General features: G+C 34.0%; 1 protein-coding gene across 1 annotated transcript; it reads right to left on the bottom strand.

Moving 5' to 3' along the window:
- Positions 1-19,123: 19,123 nt before the first annotated feature.
- Positions 19,124-19,825, bottom strand: LOC140438952 (52 kDa repressor of the inhibitor of the protein kinase-like). The gene has a single exon (XM_072528588.1). The coding sequence runs from the start codon at positions 19,823-19,825 to the stop codon at positions 19,124-19,126; it is 702 nt and encodes a 233-aa protein (XP_072384689.1).
- Positions 19,826-20,381: the final 556 nt, after the last annotated feature.

The raw sequence follows: 20,381 nt of genomic DNA, 5'->3' as shown, positions 1-20,381 counted from the left end.
TGTATTTTGTATTTTTTACATATATCTAATTACAGTGTACATATATATTCTCAAAAAAAAATATTTTGATTTATTTTAACCATATTTTTATATAACGGACTTTCGGCTTTACGTTTGTATTTTGTATTTTTTACATATATCTAATTACAGTGTACATATATATTCTCAAAAAAAAATATTTTGATTTATTTTAACCATATTTTTATATAACGGACTTTCGGCTTTAACGGACACTCCCTCCCCCCAAGTAGTCCGTTATATCGAGGTTTTACTGTAGTGGCAAAATTTATATGCAAAGTACGCGCGTTTGTTGCTTCACCTGGACAAGCTTTTAACATTTTTAAGATCTCTTACAGTATTAATTTTACATTGTAATGATAAGTTATTATATTTTTTTGACGAAGTGATCCAAAAAAACATTTGAATTAATAAAGACGATGGCAAATATCGTGATCAAGCAACATAAGATAATGTTCGCATAGGAATTGCTGTAGAGCCATTTTCGTAAATTTTTTAAATCCTTATTAAAGGAAATGATGACACAAAAGAATGATGACTATAAATTTGTTAATTTTAAATTAGCATATTTATTTGTTTAGTCATTTTGCAAATTTTATAACAGGTATAGCCCTTGCACTTGTAGTGGAAATAAGAAACATAAAGTTTTATCACACATACTAACAACGATATTAATTACTAGCTACAAACTTTTATTAATCACTAACATACGTTTTTTTACATACTAATTTAAAAAGTTGTTTTCAACGACATTAAAAATAATTAGCCAGGATACTTCGCATAATTAACAAATTATTCATAATATTTATGGCTCAAAAACCAATCACAAATGAATACTTAATGACAAACCCAATATTACTAATGCAGAGAATAGTAATTAACACTTTCCAATAGTTTACAAAGTTGATTTATTAGCCGTCTATACAAAATGAATAATGTCATTCGTTTATACCCGCAGTTTTAGTATCTGTTATTTAATTTGTCCTAAGTTGAGCTGTGGTGAATTGATTAGCAGCGAATGGCAACGATAAGTTACGCATAAAGTTAATTTCACTTAGTTATGGACTTTTGTATAATGTCTTCATCTCGCACTTTCAATGTAAAAAAATGGGAATGTGAAAGAAGTATCAGCATAAATTTTGGAAAAAAAGAACAAAAAAGAACATAATTATTTACTCTTTAAAAACAAAACAATCATTTTTTTTTCCAGGTCGTTCCTTTCTTCCAAAATAATATAATTAGTGTTAATCGACAGAGCTTACAGCTGTTCCAGTTCCAGCTGTTTGTCTAATAAGGTCTTGAGATAAAGGAAATATTGAGAGACATCATAAAACTGTACATTCTAATTTTGAAAAATCATTCCCACTACATTCTGCCGCCAGAAAGGAGAAACTGAAACAGTTAAAAAAACAGTTAATTGGACAACAATCAATATTTTTAAGAACAGTCGACAAAAATAAGGCTGCAACTGAAGCATCGTACCGTGTGTCCCATATAATTGTACAAAAAAAGAAACCTTATGAAGAGGGGGAAATGATAAAACAGGCGTTTTTAGAAGCTGCTGATTCGTTATTTGCCAACTTTAGAAATAGAAATAAAGACGAGATAGTTTCAGCTATCAAATCTATGCAACTTTCTGCTAATACAGTAATGAGACGTGTAGAAGTAATGAGCAATGATATTTTTTTACAGTTAAGAACTGACTTAGATAACTGTGTTTATTTTTCACTTTAACTGGATGAATCAACAGATGTCGTTGACACTGCCCAGATGGCCGTGTTTGTCAGGATGGTTTTTAGTGATTTAACGATTAAAGAAGATCTTTTGAAGTTCATTCCACTGAAAGGACACACTACTGGACAGGAGTTGTTTTCTCATTTAAAAAATATTATTTTTTCCGAGAAAATTCCAATATTGAAAATGGTAGGCTTGACAACCGATGGCGCTCCAGCTATGGTGGGTTGTGATAAGGGTCTCGTGGCGTTATGTCGTAAAGATGAAACTTTTCCGCAATTTCTCTGTTACCACTGCATTATCCAGCAGCAAGCATTATGTGGAAATTTCCTGAAACTAAACAACGTTATGAAACTGGTGGTAAAAATTGTGAACAAGATTAGAGCTCAAGCATTACAAAGAAGATTATTCAGAACCTTGACCGATGAAGTTGACTGTCAATACGGGGACCTACTCCTTCACTCTGAAGTTCGATGGTTAAGTAGAGGACGGGTGCTGAAACGTTTTAATGATGTCCTATCTGGCGTAGTTCAATTTTTCAAACAACGCGATGAACCGACTCCGGAACTAGAAAATTCAATCTGGCTTAGAGATTTTGGTTTTCTCGTGGACATTACAGAGAAATTAAACGAACTTAATTTGCAGCTTCAGGGGAGAGACAAAGAACTAGCGGAAATGATTTTTGATATCAAAGCATTTATCAAAAAGCTGGAGTTTTGGGAACAAAACCTAATTAACAGCGATCCCAAGCATTTTCCTATTCTTTCAGAAAAAATATCTCAAAATCCATTAGAACCTTATGACAACAAATATCATGTAGAAATAATTTCTACCCTGAAGAGTAACTTCAAAAATCGTTTTAAGGATTTCAATGAAATGGCTTTAGTAGCACAGTTTGTTGTTTCACCCTTTATGGAAATTGATATCCAGCAGTTTGCAGCTTGTGTTATGCAGAACTTTGGCGAAGACATCGCTGCAACAGAAATGGAAGCATTATTCAGTTCAACCTATTTGTGTGAATCTTGTTTTTCCAATATGAAGTTTATTAAGAACAAATATCGCAATCGATTTACAGATGAACATTTGGATAATTGTATTCGAATAGCTGCATCAAATTATACTGCAAACATTAAAAAAATTATCGATGAGTCTGAGTGTCAGCCTTCTCATTGAACGTGCTTTTTTATTTTTCAATGTTTATGATAGTGCGTTACTTTTTTGTTGTTATTATTAACTATTTTTAAATCATACGTGACATGCCGTTGTGGCTGGATAAAAGGTTGTGTTTATTTTTCAAATACCTTCGTTTGATAGGTAGGAATGTAGCTATGAACAAGTACGTACTAGTAATATTAGTTATTTTGTTATTAGTTTATTATTAGTACCTATGTATTATGTATTACCAGTTAAACAGTAAAATAACTACATATAATGATAGATTAACTGTGGATTATTTCATTTACGTTGCGTTACGTGGCTTCCGTGTGGATAGCTCGCTGTTTATTCCAAAATTAACAAAGTAGCTCAACACATTGAAGAGGTTGGCGACCACTGGTATAGGCTATAACAGTATTTCCCAAAGTGTGGGTCGCCATGAGGTACTAGGGGGGTCGCCGAACATTTCAAAAGCACCACTTTGTTAGATCATGTATTTTTATTTTAACAACGCCGTAAATAGAAATTAACAATTAATTATCAGACGAAATATAAAACTAAATATTAAAGTCCGTAAAAATAAAAGAGTAAAACAAAGTCAAATAGTATAATCTTAATGAGAGCTATGCGCCTGTTTCTGTGAAACTAATCTTTCAAATCTAGACTGTGTATTTGAGACACACACAATTATATCATTTTCAAGTACGAGATGATTTCTAACTCTTGTTTTAATGACACATTGCAGTCATAGACGAGAAACTTAACTCACACAAATATGATGTTACAAATGGAACCAAACATTTTACAGCTTCACTCGCCAACTGGGGGTATTCCTGCATCTTTTCGGTCCAAAATTGGTCCGAGTTCTGGGGAAAAAATTGGAGCTTCAACATTCCATCACTTGATATTTCAATAAGTTTTCTTTCATGTTTATTGGTATTTCAAGATGCTGAAAGGAATCGGCTAAAAACGGATTTAGTATTCATCTGCAACTGTCGTAACTGTTTTGAATTTTCGTCGGGGAAATAATTACAGAGCTGTTGTTTTAAATTGAGCAAAGTAACATGCATGTCAGCAAAAACTTGTTCAAAATTTGTAGCACTGTAATTGGATACATTTTCCATAATTTCCTGAAGGCACTGGAATGAATCGAGTTGTTTTTTGCCAAGTGAGGTCGACCATAGATCGATTTTTCTTATAAACGCCTTAATTTTATCTGTGGCTGTAATTATATTAATGTCGCTACCTTGTAAATTACTGTTCAAAATATTTAATTGCTCGAAAATATCAGCAAGGAAACCTAGTTTCAGAAGCCAAATAGGATCGGAAAATTGATTTTCATATGGGGACTTATCATCTTTTAAAACATTAAAAGCTCTGCTCTTAAGTGAAATATTCTTTTTAAGACGTTGAACCTTGAAAGCCACCTTACTTCGGTGTGATAGAGAAGATTTTTAAATAAAGCACCCATGTTTTCGCAAATTTTTCTAAAAATACAGGTCTGCAAAGCTTTTCCTTTAATGGAATTTACAACTTTAATAATGGTTTTCATAACACAGTCCATTTCAGGAGGTAAAGCTTTGAACGCAAGAGCTTCTCGATGTAAAAAACAATGTCTCCATTTGGCATTAGGCATTATTTCTTGTAATTTGACGACAAGACCAGATTTATGTCCTGTCATAGCTTTAGCGCCATCTATGCATATAGCAATACATTTCTTCTTCTTCTACGGCACTACAGCCCAAAATGAGCCTTGGCCTCCTTTATTTTTTGCCTCCACCCTTGTCTGTCTGTGGCTGCTCTTCTCCATATACAGACTCCTAAAAGTGCTTGTGCGTCGCTGCTTACTGTGTCTTCCCAGCGCTTTCTTGGCTTTCCAACTGGTCTCTTTCCCTGCATTCTGGCGTTCAGTGCTCGTTTTGGTAGCCTATCCTCTCCCATTCGTATCACATGTCCGGCCCATTGCAATCTTTGTATTCTAATGAAGTCTGACAGGGGTGTTTCCTTATACAGTTGATAGAGCTCGTTGTTATATCGAATTCTGAAGATTCCGTTTTCCCTCACAGGTCCTAGTATTCTCCTCAGTACTTTTCTTTCGAATGTGTCGAGTTTGTTTTTGGATGTTTCTTTCAGGACCCATGCTTCGCTGCCATAACATGCTATTGGCCGAATTAAAGTTTTATAGATTCTCATCTTTGTATTTCGGTGGACACTTTTAGACCGAAATATATGGGAGAGGGCAAAATAAGCTTTGTTTGCCTGCGTTATCCTTTTTCGTATTTCTCCATCCTCTGCTCCATCGGCATATATTTCTACTCCCAGGTATGTAAACTTTCCAACCGTTTCAATGTCATCTTCATGCATAATGTTTTGTGGGATTATATTTCTTCTCGTCTGTACCATTATTTTTGTTTTTTCTGTGTTAATTTCCAGACCTAGCCTTTTCGTTTGTGTTTTTAACTCTGCGTATGCTTCCTGTGCTCATGTTGATGTTCTACTCATAATATTAATATCATCGGCGTAGGCAGCCAGTTGAACCGTTTTATTGGTCAGTAGGTTTTCTCGTCCAGTTTGCATTTGCCTAACCGCATACTCCAGTGCCAGGTTAAACAATGTTGGTGCCAGCCCATCTCCCTGCTTTAGTCCCTGCGAGATTTTGACTTCTTTCTTATGTTCCTTCTATATTTGTCATCATTCGTAAAACCTTTTCTTTTCTTGTTTACACGCCATTCCTCATCTGAACCACTCATTCTAATCTAATTATTAACCACAGTAAAGACGACAATAATCATCAACAAACAAAGAACAATATTGTCTGACTAAACTCAGCTGAGAGGATAGTTCGAATATTTGCCACGCAGTTCGAGCGCCGCAACTGTTTACCGCAGAAAGAGAACTGGTCTTGGACTAGTTTCCTTTCTGTAGTAAATAGAATATTGAAAGCGTTGCCCTGCCAATACTAATATGCTGTCGTGTTTCCTTTTTGTAGTAAACGTTGCGTTTTGTTACTGGAAACAATTTTAATAAAGTACACAAAATTCGTACATATTGGACATGATGCCTTTCTGCATTTAGCGATTCACATTTCTAATAGTAATATGTACATATTTTTTTACAATACATTTACCTCAGTCAATATCATATTTACTTGTACGTTTCACAAAAGTGTCGAGTTAACATTTTCCAGTGGTATTGGTCTCCAATGGGGAACAAAATAAAATATCTTCTTGAATGCCATTATTTCTATCATATCTTACAAACGTAATGAATTGGGCACAGTTAGATATATCTGTAGATTCGTCCATTTGAAGAGAGAAGAACGTGCATTTATTAAGATTTTCCACAACTTGCGCTTGAATATCTTCTGCCATATCACTAATTCTTCTTTGGACAGTATTATTTGACAGAGGTATTGTATTTAATTTTGCAGCCTCTCTTTCCCTACACATTATATGTACCATTTTAACAGCTGCTGGAAAAATCAGATTTTCAGCAATTGTGTGCGGATTACTAGTTTTGGCAACACGATAAGCAACTTTATAACTTGCTAATAATGCTTTTTCATTAGTAGTGGTTGCCAAGGGAAAACTGTCTTGCTGTTTGTGAAGGACGTTCAGCTTTCTTTCAAAGAATTCTACGGGCTTGTCTTTTTTATCTGGATGTTTGCTATTTAAATGTCGATTTAACTTTGATGGCTTTATGCTTTCTTTTGACAAGACTTGTCTACAAATAACACATTGTGGTTTATTGGAAATAACGGTAAAACCATATTTAAGATATTCATGAATGTAGAATCTGTTTTTCTTTTTATTGCTGCTACTGCCACTTTCACACGTAGATGGTTCTGCACTTCTTTTTAAAAACTTATCCATAATTTATAATTTATCGTAGACGTAAATACGTAAACGGGAATACGTAAGTCGTAAAATAATTACTCATTACTCAACAGCGCGTTCGCCACCATAGGCTGTTTGGATTCGAACTGAGGTTTCGTTGCGCATTGCCGCTTATATAAAGCCAAAACGAGGCTACGAGAACGTTCCAGAGTGCCATGTCGTAGCGAGCGCTTTCGCGATTATCATGGAAGAGTTTTGCGATGTAGATACAAGCTAATATGTCGCGGTGTACAATGTGCAGTCGACTTCTTATTATTTATTTTTATTGTAAATGCTATTCTGGCAGAAGTACCTACTACTAATTACTAGTGGGACAGATCGCAATCGCAAAAGATTTGTATTAAAATAAAATATTTGTTTTTGATTTAAACTTAAACAGTAAAGTAAAATTAAATTTGAGAAACCATCAGATAATTGTAAATTAGGCACGCTATTTCTGTCAAATAATATTGAATAAATGAGTGGGGGGAAATTGGGGGGTCGCGAACAAATTTTTTAGCAAAAAGGGGTCGCGGTTTAGATAAGTTTGGGAAACTCTGGGCTATAACATCCTATAAAAAATGGCAATAATTTAATGTATACGGGATTTTTGCCTACAGTGCTAATGTAATAACGCTCTAGGAACTGCAATATTTGAGTTCAAGAACTGGTTTTTTCAATGTTTTTTTTGCTTTTCTTTCCTCCCTGAGCCAATTTATCGTAGAGTCTCCATTTAAGGTCTCCATTGTTTATGCCTATTTTATTTAGGAATTTTCTTACTGGTGCCGATCAACATTTCTGTTATTGTTTTAAGTTTATTCCTGTCCATATGGAGCAGTTCCCCTGTTTTTTACGTGGTCCACCTATGAAGATTTTCCAATAAGTTTGTTTTTGGATTCTCTCTTAATATTATTTATGACTTTCTTGGATTTATTCCTCTACGGCCCCACATCTGCGGTCTTTGGTACTCTTAGAGTCACAGCCGGTCTGTTTGATCCATTCGATCCCCTTTTAGCAAGTCGATCAGCGTTTTTCCATGCCCTGGTGCACAGCAAGCTCAAACTTGTTCCGGTCTCCCATTTCATGCAGTTCTCTGATGCAGTCTCACACCAGCCTGGACGTCATTTGCTGACACGTCAGTGCATTCAGTGTCGCGTGACTGTTTGTTCTCTTATCATTTCGCTTTACCCGTTTGCAGTATCGCGTAAATCTTTGCTTGAAAATGGTGCAGTTCCTCCTTAAGCAAAGCTTTCGCTAAATCTTGGATTTTTAGAGTATATTTATGCCCACACTCTCTCTAGTCTTGAATCCGTGTGTATATCAGGTCTAATTACTCTGTTGACTGTGGTATTCCTTGTTTCTTAATACATTCTTCTCTGGAAACGACACCCTGTTTGAATTCTTAAAATTGTATCTTTTTTTATATTATTTTGTAGGATCTTAATCTTGCCTCTCCTTGTATTATTAAATGCAACAAAAGCAACCCTAGTAAATCCTCCGTAGCTGCTGTTGGACAAGCTAGTTCTTTGTGACTTTATTGGCGCAGATCAATGGTAGTACTCTTGCGTTAAATGAGGATCTTTCAATTGAGGAACACTGCCACTGTCCGAAGGTGTAGCATAAAATGCTTTCAGTAATTTGCTTTGTACCAAGTTTGCCTGTTCTTGACTTAATGTAGAATCGGGATGGCGTTTGTGTATCACCGTCATCCTGATGCCCTTTGCCGTCTCGCTGTAGTTCACCCCTTCGAGATAATTTTGCTTCGCTTCTTGGCTCCATTCTTGTCACTTTTAGGGGTCTGTGACTAAGAGCGGGATCTTTTATTCCCAATTCTCCTGCTCTCCTTTTAATTATTAGCCATATCTTTCTTCTCGACCGTCTTGTTCCTCTACTGACGAGTTTTATTCTTTCAAGTCACTTCTGCCATTTTTATCTCCTTGGTCAGCTTCCTTCTCTGAGTTCCCGAAAGCCGTTTTATCTTGAGTTCGATTAAGCTAATCCCCTCAGACAATTGTGCAGAGGCCTTGCTTCCCTCTGCTTTAACTTGACCGTCAGAGTCAATGGGTTTCATCTCCCTGAGTGTTTAGCCGAGGAGTCGGAGTCAGTGGTTACTGGTTCGTCCCTCCTCTATGTTGGTGAAGAGTCTGAGTCAGCGGTCTCTGACTCACCCTTCTTTTGATTTATTTTTTGTTGTTTCGTGTACATTTAGTTCTAACAAGGAGCTAGGGAAAGGATGGTCCACTCCACTGAAGCGTGGCTTTAACAATCGTGACATTTATATTTAGAAATATTAAACAATAGTAGATATTTTTATGCTATTATAAAACTATTATATTACAAAGCTGGGACATGTTTATAGAGAGGTCCTTCCTACGTTTAGTACAAGTCATGTATTTAGGAATCAATCGAACAGTATTCAAATGTTGTCGTTAAACATTTAATCAACAACAGCGACACATAATGTGGAAGCAAATTTCCGCTTACCGGCAATCAGCGCCGAACCGCGCTGATAAATTTTCAAAATGAATGCATGTTTTTAAATATAAAAATACAACATATTGTACCATGGATAAGGAGACACTTATTGCTGCCGTTTTTGAAAGACCTATTTGGGACAAGAGGGATAAATTGCATTGCAACTATTGCTAAAATATAACTGAAAGCCTCTTAAGTCATCCGCATATATTGGAAAAATCATGCATCATTTACTTTTTCTTTTAATGTTAAAAAATACTATGATATTATACATAAATTATTCTTTCACGATCAAGAGAATGTATACCAATTCTCTTTCTTTTTAGATTATTAAAACAGAATCCAAAGCAAATTTAAAGGATTTTTCCCGCTTTTACAGGTATTCACTCTGTTAGTATTTACATAGTATATAGGCGCGAAACAACAGTGTAAATCGGCGCTGATTGCCGGTAAGCGGAAATATGCTTTCACTGTGTTTGTACCCTTAGACCGAGTTTGAAAATTAACATATTATTGTAGTAAAAAGAATTATCGTAAAAGAAAAATTAGGATGTGAAAACGTATATATATATATATATATATATATATATATATATATATATATATATATATATATATATATACGTCTTTTTATATAATATATATATATATATATATATATATATATATATATATATATATGTTGTAAGTTATGAAAAGATTGCCTATTTGCTTGAACACCCATATTGATTTTCATTCGAAGACTTCTATCTATTAGTCTAGATATAAATAGCGCTGTGAAAAATGTCTGGTTTTAAGTTTATCATAATTTAAATCAGTTAAAAATGTGTAATAAAAATATTTCGAAGATGGTTTTTATTAAAAAACGATCACGATGCAGCCAAAAGTTGGGTGTTATCCACGCGCAGTATCTATACCTAAGCTCCAGAGAGGTATACGTTACAAATCTCGTGATAGCAGTGCCGCACCGGTAATAACATTTAGATAAACCGTCAAAATTAAAACAAGAGAGAGATACCAATGCGATAAAAGGAAAAAAGCCAAAGGCCTCTTTGCACACACACTGTACCGCAGCGTACTGATTTGTATCTACAGCACGATTTTGTTCAGCCTCAACTCTCGCCTTTTACAAAACCTATATTTACCGACACTTTGGTGTGAAACAGAAAAATTAAGCGTTTGCTTTAATCGTTTTCACTTATCTATTAAACGGTTAATCAACTGTTTAATATTTAATAACGGATGTATCATTAAAATGTTATTGGCTTTTAATTGGAAGGTGGATTTGGAATATATTTTATCGTTGGATGGAAGATTAATGGCTTTGGATGCGCTTTTTAGGTTTTTTTCACCGTCTCATGTATATTCTGAGAAAATATTGAAATACTAGTTCGCGTTTTAATTAAATTAGAAATGTATAATATAACTGATAATACAAATTAGAGTTTAACTTCTTCATTAAATTTATATTTAAATATGTATCGTTCATTTTGTTCATAAAGTTTGTTCGGAAATATATTGTCCCAAGTATTGCATGTACAGTTAAGATAACTAGTCACTTGTTAACACCCTATTGTTAAGAGATTATTTATAAACCCACAATGGACTAATTAACTCTGACGTCAGAATGGGCGGGGCTTTTAAAAACCTTTTCAAACATTTCTAATTTGTGTGTACCTATTTGTCCCATAAGAAGTTAAAAATATTGGTTTTTTTAAATATTTTAAGAATAAATAAGGTCTTTTGGTTATGAACATTCATTCTGTGCGATTGGTATTATTTGTTGTTTGTGTATTTGTGAGGTAAGAATATGAAAGGATCAAGATATTTACTATGAATGTTCATATTTTAAGGTTATGTTATGGTTCGATTAAAACTGTAATTATTTTTTACTGTATTTCAAGGTATTTTGTTGTTGTTTTTATCAAGGTTATTTCAAAATTATACTATAATTATTATATGTATGTTGGCAATACATTTTATTTTTATTGATGTCTGATGACTTACTTGTCACTTGTCACTGGTCTCTGTACACCTTACACTTGTACTTGTAAAACCATAAAACTTATTTCTTGTCTAATTAAATATAATAATAGTGTTATTATTATTAACCTGCGTAAATAGGTTATGGGCCCAGCCGCAGAAATTTAGAAAAGTGTTTTTAAGTAAAATTAAAATTAAAGTAAAATTTGTTCTGTTAAAAGTATTGTGTTCACAATTTTTGCACGTAAGTTATTTAGTAGTTATGGCTTCGTCCAGCAATCAATTGTTTATGGCTAATATAAAACAATTTAGTGGAGCCGGTTTTGATTCGTGGAAATTTTGATTGGAAAGAACATTGGAACGACTTGGTGTTCTTGATGTCATATCTCAAGAGAAACCTGCTACAATAGGAATGACGATAAGTACAAATACTTTATTAAAAGTGATTCGACTGCAAGGAATATTATTGTTCAGTTAGTTGGGTATAATGTTCTGGACGTAATTTAATCCCAAGAAACTTCGATGGAAATGATGGAGGCTTTTAAAGCTGTTTTCGAAAAGACAGGACATCAGTCTCGAGTACAAATCCAGATTAAATGTTGCGCAACTTAGTACTAAGATGGCAACTAGGGTGAGCTTTTGGTGGATTTTGATAAAACCTTAAGAGAATTAAACGATGCAGTGGGTTAAAATAGATAATAGTGAAAAGATCACCATACTTTTATCTGCAATGCCTGACAGTATTAGTTCAGTTGTAACATCCATTGATATTTATTTCGTTCTGATCCATCCAAAGTAACTGTAGATTTTAGGAAAAATAGTTTAATGGCAGAAGATGATCGTTTAAAAACAAAGGAATTTACTAGTGTACCTGTTGCTTCTCATGCCTTTGTTGGTCAAGATAAATACAAAGGTAAGAGCAAACATACATTTTTTAGGTTCGTTATTTCATTGTCATGAAATGGGGCATATTCGCTCGAAATGTTCAAAAAGATTATCTAAAAATCGTGAAACTGCTAATATTAGTAATGTTGAAAATAAGGAAATTACATTTTTTGGTAGTCACACAAAACAGAAAGTTGCAGTCAGCTGTGATTCAAATGTAATGAATAGTGTAAATTTGGTAGTGGTTGCACAAATCACCTTTTTAGGTCAAATATATTCAATTTCAAAGTTGGCGAAACTGTAGCAGCAAAATTTCAAGGTAGTTTCTCAGCTATATCTAAAGAAGGACTTTCAGTTACTTTAAATGATGTTTTTGTTTGTGACAATCTTTCTTACAATTTATTATCAGTAAGACAAATTGAAGAAAAAGGTTTTCGTGTGATTTTTGAAAAAAGGAAATAAAAATCATGAGTGGTGATACTGCAATTATTACTGGAAAATTGATTGGTAATTTGTATTTTATAGAATTGCAATTGTATTCAGATATGGTTAACATTGTTCGAGATACACCTGAGTTGTGTATCTTTTTTGGTTGGGACACTCTTGTAGATTTCCTGTTTGTTCAGTATGTGAGATATGCTTGAAAGGTAAGCAGACACGTTCTCCATTTTTAAAGAGCATCCCAAGTGATTGGAAAGCTCGACGCTTACTTCAATATGTGTCCACAGAAGTGTGTGGAAAAATTAGCCCTTCTAATCATGATGGTAAAAATTATTATGTTTTATTCATTGATCATTACAGTCATTTTGGAGTGTTATACCTTATTAAAGAAAAGAATGCAGTGGAAATATGCTTTAGGAATTTTGTAGCCTTAACTGAATCAAAATTCAACCTGAAAATCGAGTATTTGAGATATGATAATGCTGGGGAGAATAGTTCTAAAAGCTTTAAAGATTTTTTTACTAGTAAAGGAATAACTATAAAATATTCTGTACCCAGGAATCCAGAGCAGAATGGATTAGCAGAAAAATACAATCGTACTTTTTTAGATAAATCTAGATGGTTAATTTTGGACAGTGGTCTTGACAAGTCATTTTGGTGAAAAGCTGTATTAGCTGCTGTGTACTTAACAAATCGAACTGCTACCAGTACATTATCTAATGACTGTACACCAGCTGAAGTTTAGCATGGTTACAAACCTGATATGAGCAATATTAAATTATTTGGATGTAATGCTTATGCACATATTCCTGAAGAAGATCGATCTAGGAAGTTTGCGGAGAGATCAAGAAAATGTATTTTTTTTTTGGCTATTGTGACCGCCTCTGGGACCCTCTAAAACGAGCAGTGTTTACATCTCGTTCAGTTAGATTTGATGAAACTTGTGAAAGTGAATCTCCAGTTCATGTTATAAGACATGTGGTGTGGATGAGTAATTTATTACTGAACATGTTAAAATTAAACCTGAAGTAATAAAACCTGATAGTAATCACGAACACAAGATACGTAGAAGTTCAAGAGATAACCGTATTTCTTCTTATCTTGATGACTATGAAGTGAGTATGATGATGGCTTTATCTGCTGGCTGTCTACCTTCTGAATTACCCAAAAACTATACTGAAGCTGTTTCGATGGGGAATGGATGGAAGGAGGTCATAGATAAAGAACTTTTGGCGTTGGAAAGCAACGGTACCTGGATTTTGGTAGAACCTAAGGCTGATGATGTAATCATTGATTCACGATGGGTGTTTTTTGAGAAAAATGTTGATGGTCAGTTGGTGAAAAGGGCTCGATTAGTGGCCAGAGGCTATCAGCAGCCAGCATTGGACAACAAAGACGTGTATGCACCAGTAGCTAGAATAACCGCCCTGAAGGTACTGTTACCCATTGCTGTAGATTGCTGCTTTTTTGAAAAGTCCAGTGCCTAATGATGTGTTTTTATAGCCACCGGATGGTCTTACTCTTAAACATGGTGTATTATGTAAGTTGGTAAAAGCTTTATATGGTTTATGAAAAAGCTCTAAATGTTGGAGTACAACTATTAATAAGCATTTATGTAATTTAGGATTTAAAAGATCTAAGGTTGATCCTTGCTTGTACTTCAATTTAAAAACTTATGTTTTGATATGGGTAGATGATATTTTTGTTATTTCAATTTTTGAAGATGACGTCAATTTTTTAAAATCAAATTTAAAGAAAATTTTAGAAATAAGTGAGTTATCAAATAAAACAAAAATTATCTTTTTAGTATGAGAGAATGAAAGGAAAGATAAAACTTTAGTTGTTAGCCAGAAAAATTTAGTTACAATAATTGTTAATCGTTTTAACATGGTAAATTGCAAGATTAGTAAAATGCCAATGGAACCTAAATTTAATTTAGAAAAAGTAGCTCAAACTGATTTTATAGTCTCTTATTAGGAAGTACTTGGTAGCTTGATGTATTTGATGCTTGGCACTATGTCGGATTTGTGTTTTACAGTTTCATGTTTTGGAAGATTTCAAAATTATTTTAATAGTAATCATTGAAAGTGTCTTAAAAATGTAATTCGTTATTTGAGCTATACTAACGACTTGGGATTAATATACAATAAATTTACTAAAAATGATTAAGTTTCTGTTCATGCATATGCTGACTCAGATTTTGCGAGCGATGCTAATGACAGAAAGAGTGTTTCTGGATATGTTATTCTTTGTAATAATAAAATTGTAAACTGGTGTTCTAATAAGCAATCTGTAGTTGCTCTTAGTAGCAGTGAAGTCGAATATTTGGCTCTGTCTTCGTGTATGACTGAGTATTTGTTTTTAGGTCAACTTTAAAAAAAAATGTTTGATTTTGAATATCCTATTAGAATTTTTGAGGACAACCAAGGTTGCATAAAAATGGCTCAAACTTATGAGACCAAACGCTAAAAACATATTGATATAAAACATCATTTCATAAAAGATATGGTAAATAAAGGAAATTTTGTTATTGAGTATGTTTCTACAAACAAACAGTTAGCTGGTATCATGACCAAGGCATTACCTGTTACTCAATTTGAATTATTGAGAAATTGTTTGACTGTTTCTAAAACTAATGTTTAATTTTACAGTTTATTAGTTTATTGTAATTTTATTTGCAGTTTGTAGTTAATTCATTTGTTTTTTTCTAGAATTAGGGGAGAGTGTTGCTGTACAATTCAGTACTATAAATATTATGTATATTATACTAGGTATATTATGTATTATGTATGTTGGCAACACGTTTTATTTTTGTTGACGTCTGATGACTTACTTGTCACTTGTCACTGGTCTCTGTACACCTTACACTTGTACTTGTAAAACAATAAAACTTATTAAATTAAGAAGAAAAAGCCAGCGTGCTTTAATAATTTTAATTTGAATAAGCATATTTTGTTTTAAATTTTTGTAACTCCTTTTATTGCTTTCACATCAATCATGTGCTACTTAGCCTTGGAGTTTTCAATTTTAGAAAAAAAACTTAAGAGGTGTGGTTCAAATGTATTTATAAATTAACAATTATACCAGCAGTGTAATTAACAATACATATTTAAGGCGATCTATTGATCGCATATAAAGGCATTTTACAGTTCTTCCATAATAAATTAAATAAGTTGATTGTTATCGGGCTCATTCCTCACGCTTTCGGTATTCTATTACCTCCGATATCAAAGAGAGATATAGTTTAGAATTGCCTACGTTTAGTTTTCCCATATAGACACCATAATCGATAAATAAACGAGTTAAGTACATTAAAGAGTTAATCATGCACAGAATAGGAGAGTCTGTAATTAAATTATCTAATATCGATCTTAACAGCTGCTAAATCAAAATACGAGAAAATCATTTTTGCCTTCAAGTAAAATTATATTTTGTTGTGGATATTTTTTAATATTTGATGTAAAGTTGTACCCATCTGTTTAGATAAAATTACAAGAATATAAATATTTTTTATGATGTGAAGATTCATATTCAATTCATATTCATACAGGATGTTTCAATTATGGTCTACTTTTGTTTTGTTATTTCTATTATATTCTTTTTGTTGTTTTGTTAACCTGTTCGCGTATAGTACAAGATAAAAAATGGTATAATACACGTAAAAACCACAAAAGGCTTATTTTTAGACATGCTTGCATAAAAAACTAGTAAACAAGTATCATCATGTTTGAACAATTGTTTCAAATGATGAAAACACAACAAGAAGAGAATAGATTATTGGCAGAAAGATAACAAAATGCTTTTAAAAAGCGAGCAAGTCAAATGTAACCAATGCGAGAAGGAAATAAACAACGAATTGAAAGTTTGATACGTAAGTTAAAATATCAAAATAAACTACATGAGATAATATTGAGCCAACAAGAAGAAAATTTTTTGAAACTTCAAAACTGTATGGTATGAAGAATTATCTAGAGAAAATGCAAGTAGAAGTAAATCAGTTTGTTGGGGAAACTGAGAAGAAACTAGAAACGCATAGGAAGGAGATACAGAAACATTTTCAAAAAGCAAGAAATAGGAAAACATGCTAGCAGTCTTGCCGTTTAAAGACCAGACTCCTGGACAAGATTTATTCCAGACTTTTGACGAGTTCAAGACAAAATCAAACACTAGTTAGGAGGTGTCGTGGTGTACATGGCCGTCCGCAGGATCAAAACTAGGGGGGGCAGATTTGAGAAATAAAAAAATTGATTAGATAAGCAACAATAAATATGGACGTAAATTGGGAGTCTTCACTGATAGAGGCAAGGGGGAAGCGGTTTTCCTCAAAAAAGTTTTGAAAATAACGTTTTTGGAGCCAAAATTATATACTCAATGATTTTATGCCAAAATGAAGCAAACTAAATATAATTTAAATATTTAAAAACTTTTTTAATGATTTTTACAAAAACGTGAAGCAAATTTAACAAGTTTATTTCCTCCTGGATAAGCCTTCGATTCACTAAATCACTAAATTGGGAAACGAAGGGACTGTCGATAAACGGAAAGTATTTAAACCATCTAAGATATGCAGATGACGTAGTACTAATAGCCGACAACTGGAAAGAACTGAAGACGATGATCGATGAGCTTCATACGGAATCCATAAAAAAAGGACTGAAAATGAATCTGAGTAAAACTAAGCTAATGTCGAATAAAGATGATCAACCGACGATAACCATCCAAGGAACAAAAGTGGAACATGTAGAAGAATACATATATCTGGGTCAGAATATCAAGGCAAACAAAGAAAACCAAACTACCGAAATAAGCAGACGAGTAAGAATGGGATGGGCCGCATTTGGAAAACTCTCATACATACTGAAAGACAAAAAGATACCCCAAAACCTTCGAACCAAAGTGTTCGATTCTTGTATCCTTCCCCTTCTCACTTACGGAGCTCAAACCTGGACATTCACAAAAAAGAACATGGACAAGATTCGAAAAACTCAGCGAGCCATGGAACGACAGATGCTTGGTATCTCACTAATAGATCGGCAAACGAACGAAGCAATCCGGAACAAAACAAAAATAAAGGACGCCGCGAAACAAGCAGCTAAATTAAAATGGAAATGGGCTGGACACAACGAACGTCTCGAAGATGGTAGATGGAACAAAGAAGTCGGAAACTGGCGACCGTACGATGCGAAGAGACCAAGAGGAAGACCTCAAATGCGCTGGAGCGACGATATCAAAAGAGTCGCAGGACCAATGTGGAAACGCCTAGCACACAACAGGGATGAATGGCGAGAAATGGGAGAGGCCTTTATTCGACAATTCGGATAGAAAAAAGGGCTAAAAAAAAAAAAAAAAAAAAAAAAAAAAAGCCTTCGATTTGTGAAGCAAGATAAATTGTCTATTCCTAAACACTATTATTTAAGTAACAATTTACGTGGATCAATTGTAAATTCTTGTAAAACTTTCTCTATAAACTCTGTTAATATTTATTTCCGATGAATGCTCATTCGAGCTAACCCATTAAGGCGATCTTCGACCATTGTACTCCGCAACCATGTTTTTATTCTTCGAAGACTGCTGAACGACCTCTCATCTGTACACGTAGTGCAAGACAATGTTACGAGAATTTCCATTAATTTTTTTTTTTGTTAAAGGATAAAAAGTAGTAGACGCTCGAACCAGTTCAAAAATTTCAATGATGTTGAAGTTGTGTAACTCATTATTAAGAAGTTTTTTATTCCAATGTTCTACCCATACTTCTAGCTCTGCATCTATTCCATCTATTTCATAGTGGTTTAAGGATTGTCTCAGTTCTAATTTAAGGAAATTTAAATCAATTTTTGAAAAATGCTTGGGATGCAGAAGACTCAGAGCGAAGGCTGGCGAATTTTTTTCGGAAAACCGTATCTCTAGATAAGATATGATAGAATCCAGATACGGAAGAATCATGGATCGCCTCCAGTATATACTAGGCGTATCAGCTGGTTGATTGCTTCTATGCTGTTGCTTATTTACAGTTCTAGGGGTAGATAATTCAAGACCGCATTCTTAGGCTATCTTTTTGGCTTCATGCAATAAAGTGTTTGTTACGTTCTCTGCGTTCTGTCTGTGTTTTCTAAAAATATCCATGATTTGACAAATATCTTCCGCTACCTTTAAAACATTAGTTTGTGCGCAGATTGTAGGCGGCTGACTATAGGCTCTAGGTATTCGGAATATTTTACAATCAAAATGACAGCGACGATAAATCCTGACTTGCAGGTCGCAGAATGCAATTGATAAGATGTTTTTCTAGTGGCCAAATTTCCTTCAACGGATAGGGTTTGCAAGGCCTGTACAATTTTAATGAAATTTTTTCGAAAAACCCTAATTACCTTGTATTTCTCGGACCGCGGAGAGACTCTGCGTGTTTCGCAGAGGCTAGGGATTCACGGAAGAAATTGGTTATATCTTTAATAGTGGCAATAGTATTTCGCACTTTATTTAAACGATTCAAATCATTCACAACTAAATTTTATCTGTGTGACGCACAGTGGAAAAAAAAGATTTGCTATATTTTTTCCTTAAAATTGTTTGAACTCCGCCTTTCTTTCCCGACATAGTGGAACAACCATCAAACCCCAAGCAGACACATTTGAGTGGATCAACTTCACGATTTGTCGGGAAATCATCAAATTTGCATTTGCAATGCTTGGTGCATTCAGAGCATCGAGCTGAACAAACCCTGTAAATTTTTCACGAATTTCTTCTGCTTCTTCATCAAAATATCTCAAACCAATTGACAACTGTTCTTTGCCTGAAATGTCAGCGGTTTCGTCAGCTAATATTGCGTAGTAGTTTGCTTTTTTAATTTTTTCAAAAATTTCTCTTCTAATTACGTGGCCGCAGATGTCAATTATTTCATTTTGTATCCTCACTGACTTGTATGAGGTATTCTTAGCGCCATGTTCAAAATGCTCCTGCAAAATTTTGTCTCCGGCATCAATTCGAAAAATACACAAGTCTTGGAAAACACCCTCACTCGATTCTTTCCCACGGAGAGGTAAATCATGAGAGCCTGAAAAGACGATACATAAAATAACTGAAAATAAGACTTTTCTGTTAGTTTCTATTGTTTTGCTCGCAAACTCGTTGATCTGAATGTCAACTTGTTTCGCTGTTAAAAAAGCTTCCGCAGCCTCGCTAGCTATCTTATTGTATTGATTTTTTGCATGATCTTTGCAACATGTGTTGACATCTTTGTATTTATTAAAGGCCCTTATCATAAATGACCCCAATGACCCTTTGATTGTCCCTTTCGGTGGAGGAAAGACGACACAGAATTTACAAAAGGCTCCTTTCAAGCGCTTTGAATATACTAGCCACGGGCTATATAAGTCCAACCATTTATGGTTAAATTTTCTTTTTAAATGTGCAGCATCTCTCACAAAATCATAATCTGTAGGCGGCACCTAAGTTTCTTTCAGCAATTTCATTTTTTCTTGACAGCGTAGATACCTTTCCCACGTATCTGCCAATATCATAAATGTGGTTATCAGTATGTAAGGACGATAACTCGGTATCCAATACTTCTTTGTATTTGTTATTTCCTAAGGGCGGCCCTGTTGGAACGTCTGAACTAGTTGATGGAACATCCAGTTTGTTTATTTTATAATCGCATTCATCTCTGCAATTAGGCGCCGGAGAGCTTGGATTGTTTTTTTTTTGGCCTTGCGAACCTAAAAACATAGAAAAATGCTGGTACCCCAATATCTTTATGTTTTCTTACCCACTCCCCATCTTTTAGTTTAGGCTATTGCTTACAATGAAGAATTTGAAGTA

Source organism: Diabrotica undecimpunctata, chromosome 4, assembly GCF_040954645.1.
Source record: "Diabrotica undecimpunctata isolate CICGRU chromosome 4, icDiaUnde3, whole genome shotgun sequence".
NCBI lineage: Eukaryota > Metazoa > Arthropoda > Insecta > Coleoptera > Chrysomelidae > Diabrotica > Diabrotica undecimpunctata.
Note: the sequence above shows the minus strand (reverse complement) of the source record. Positions and strands in the feature narration are given on the sequence as shown.

Coding starts and splice junctions, on each gene's coding strand:
- LOC140438952 (XM_072528588.1), bottom strand. CDS start 19,825: ATGATAAGGGCCTTTAATAAATACAAAGATGTCAACACATGTTGCAAA.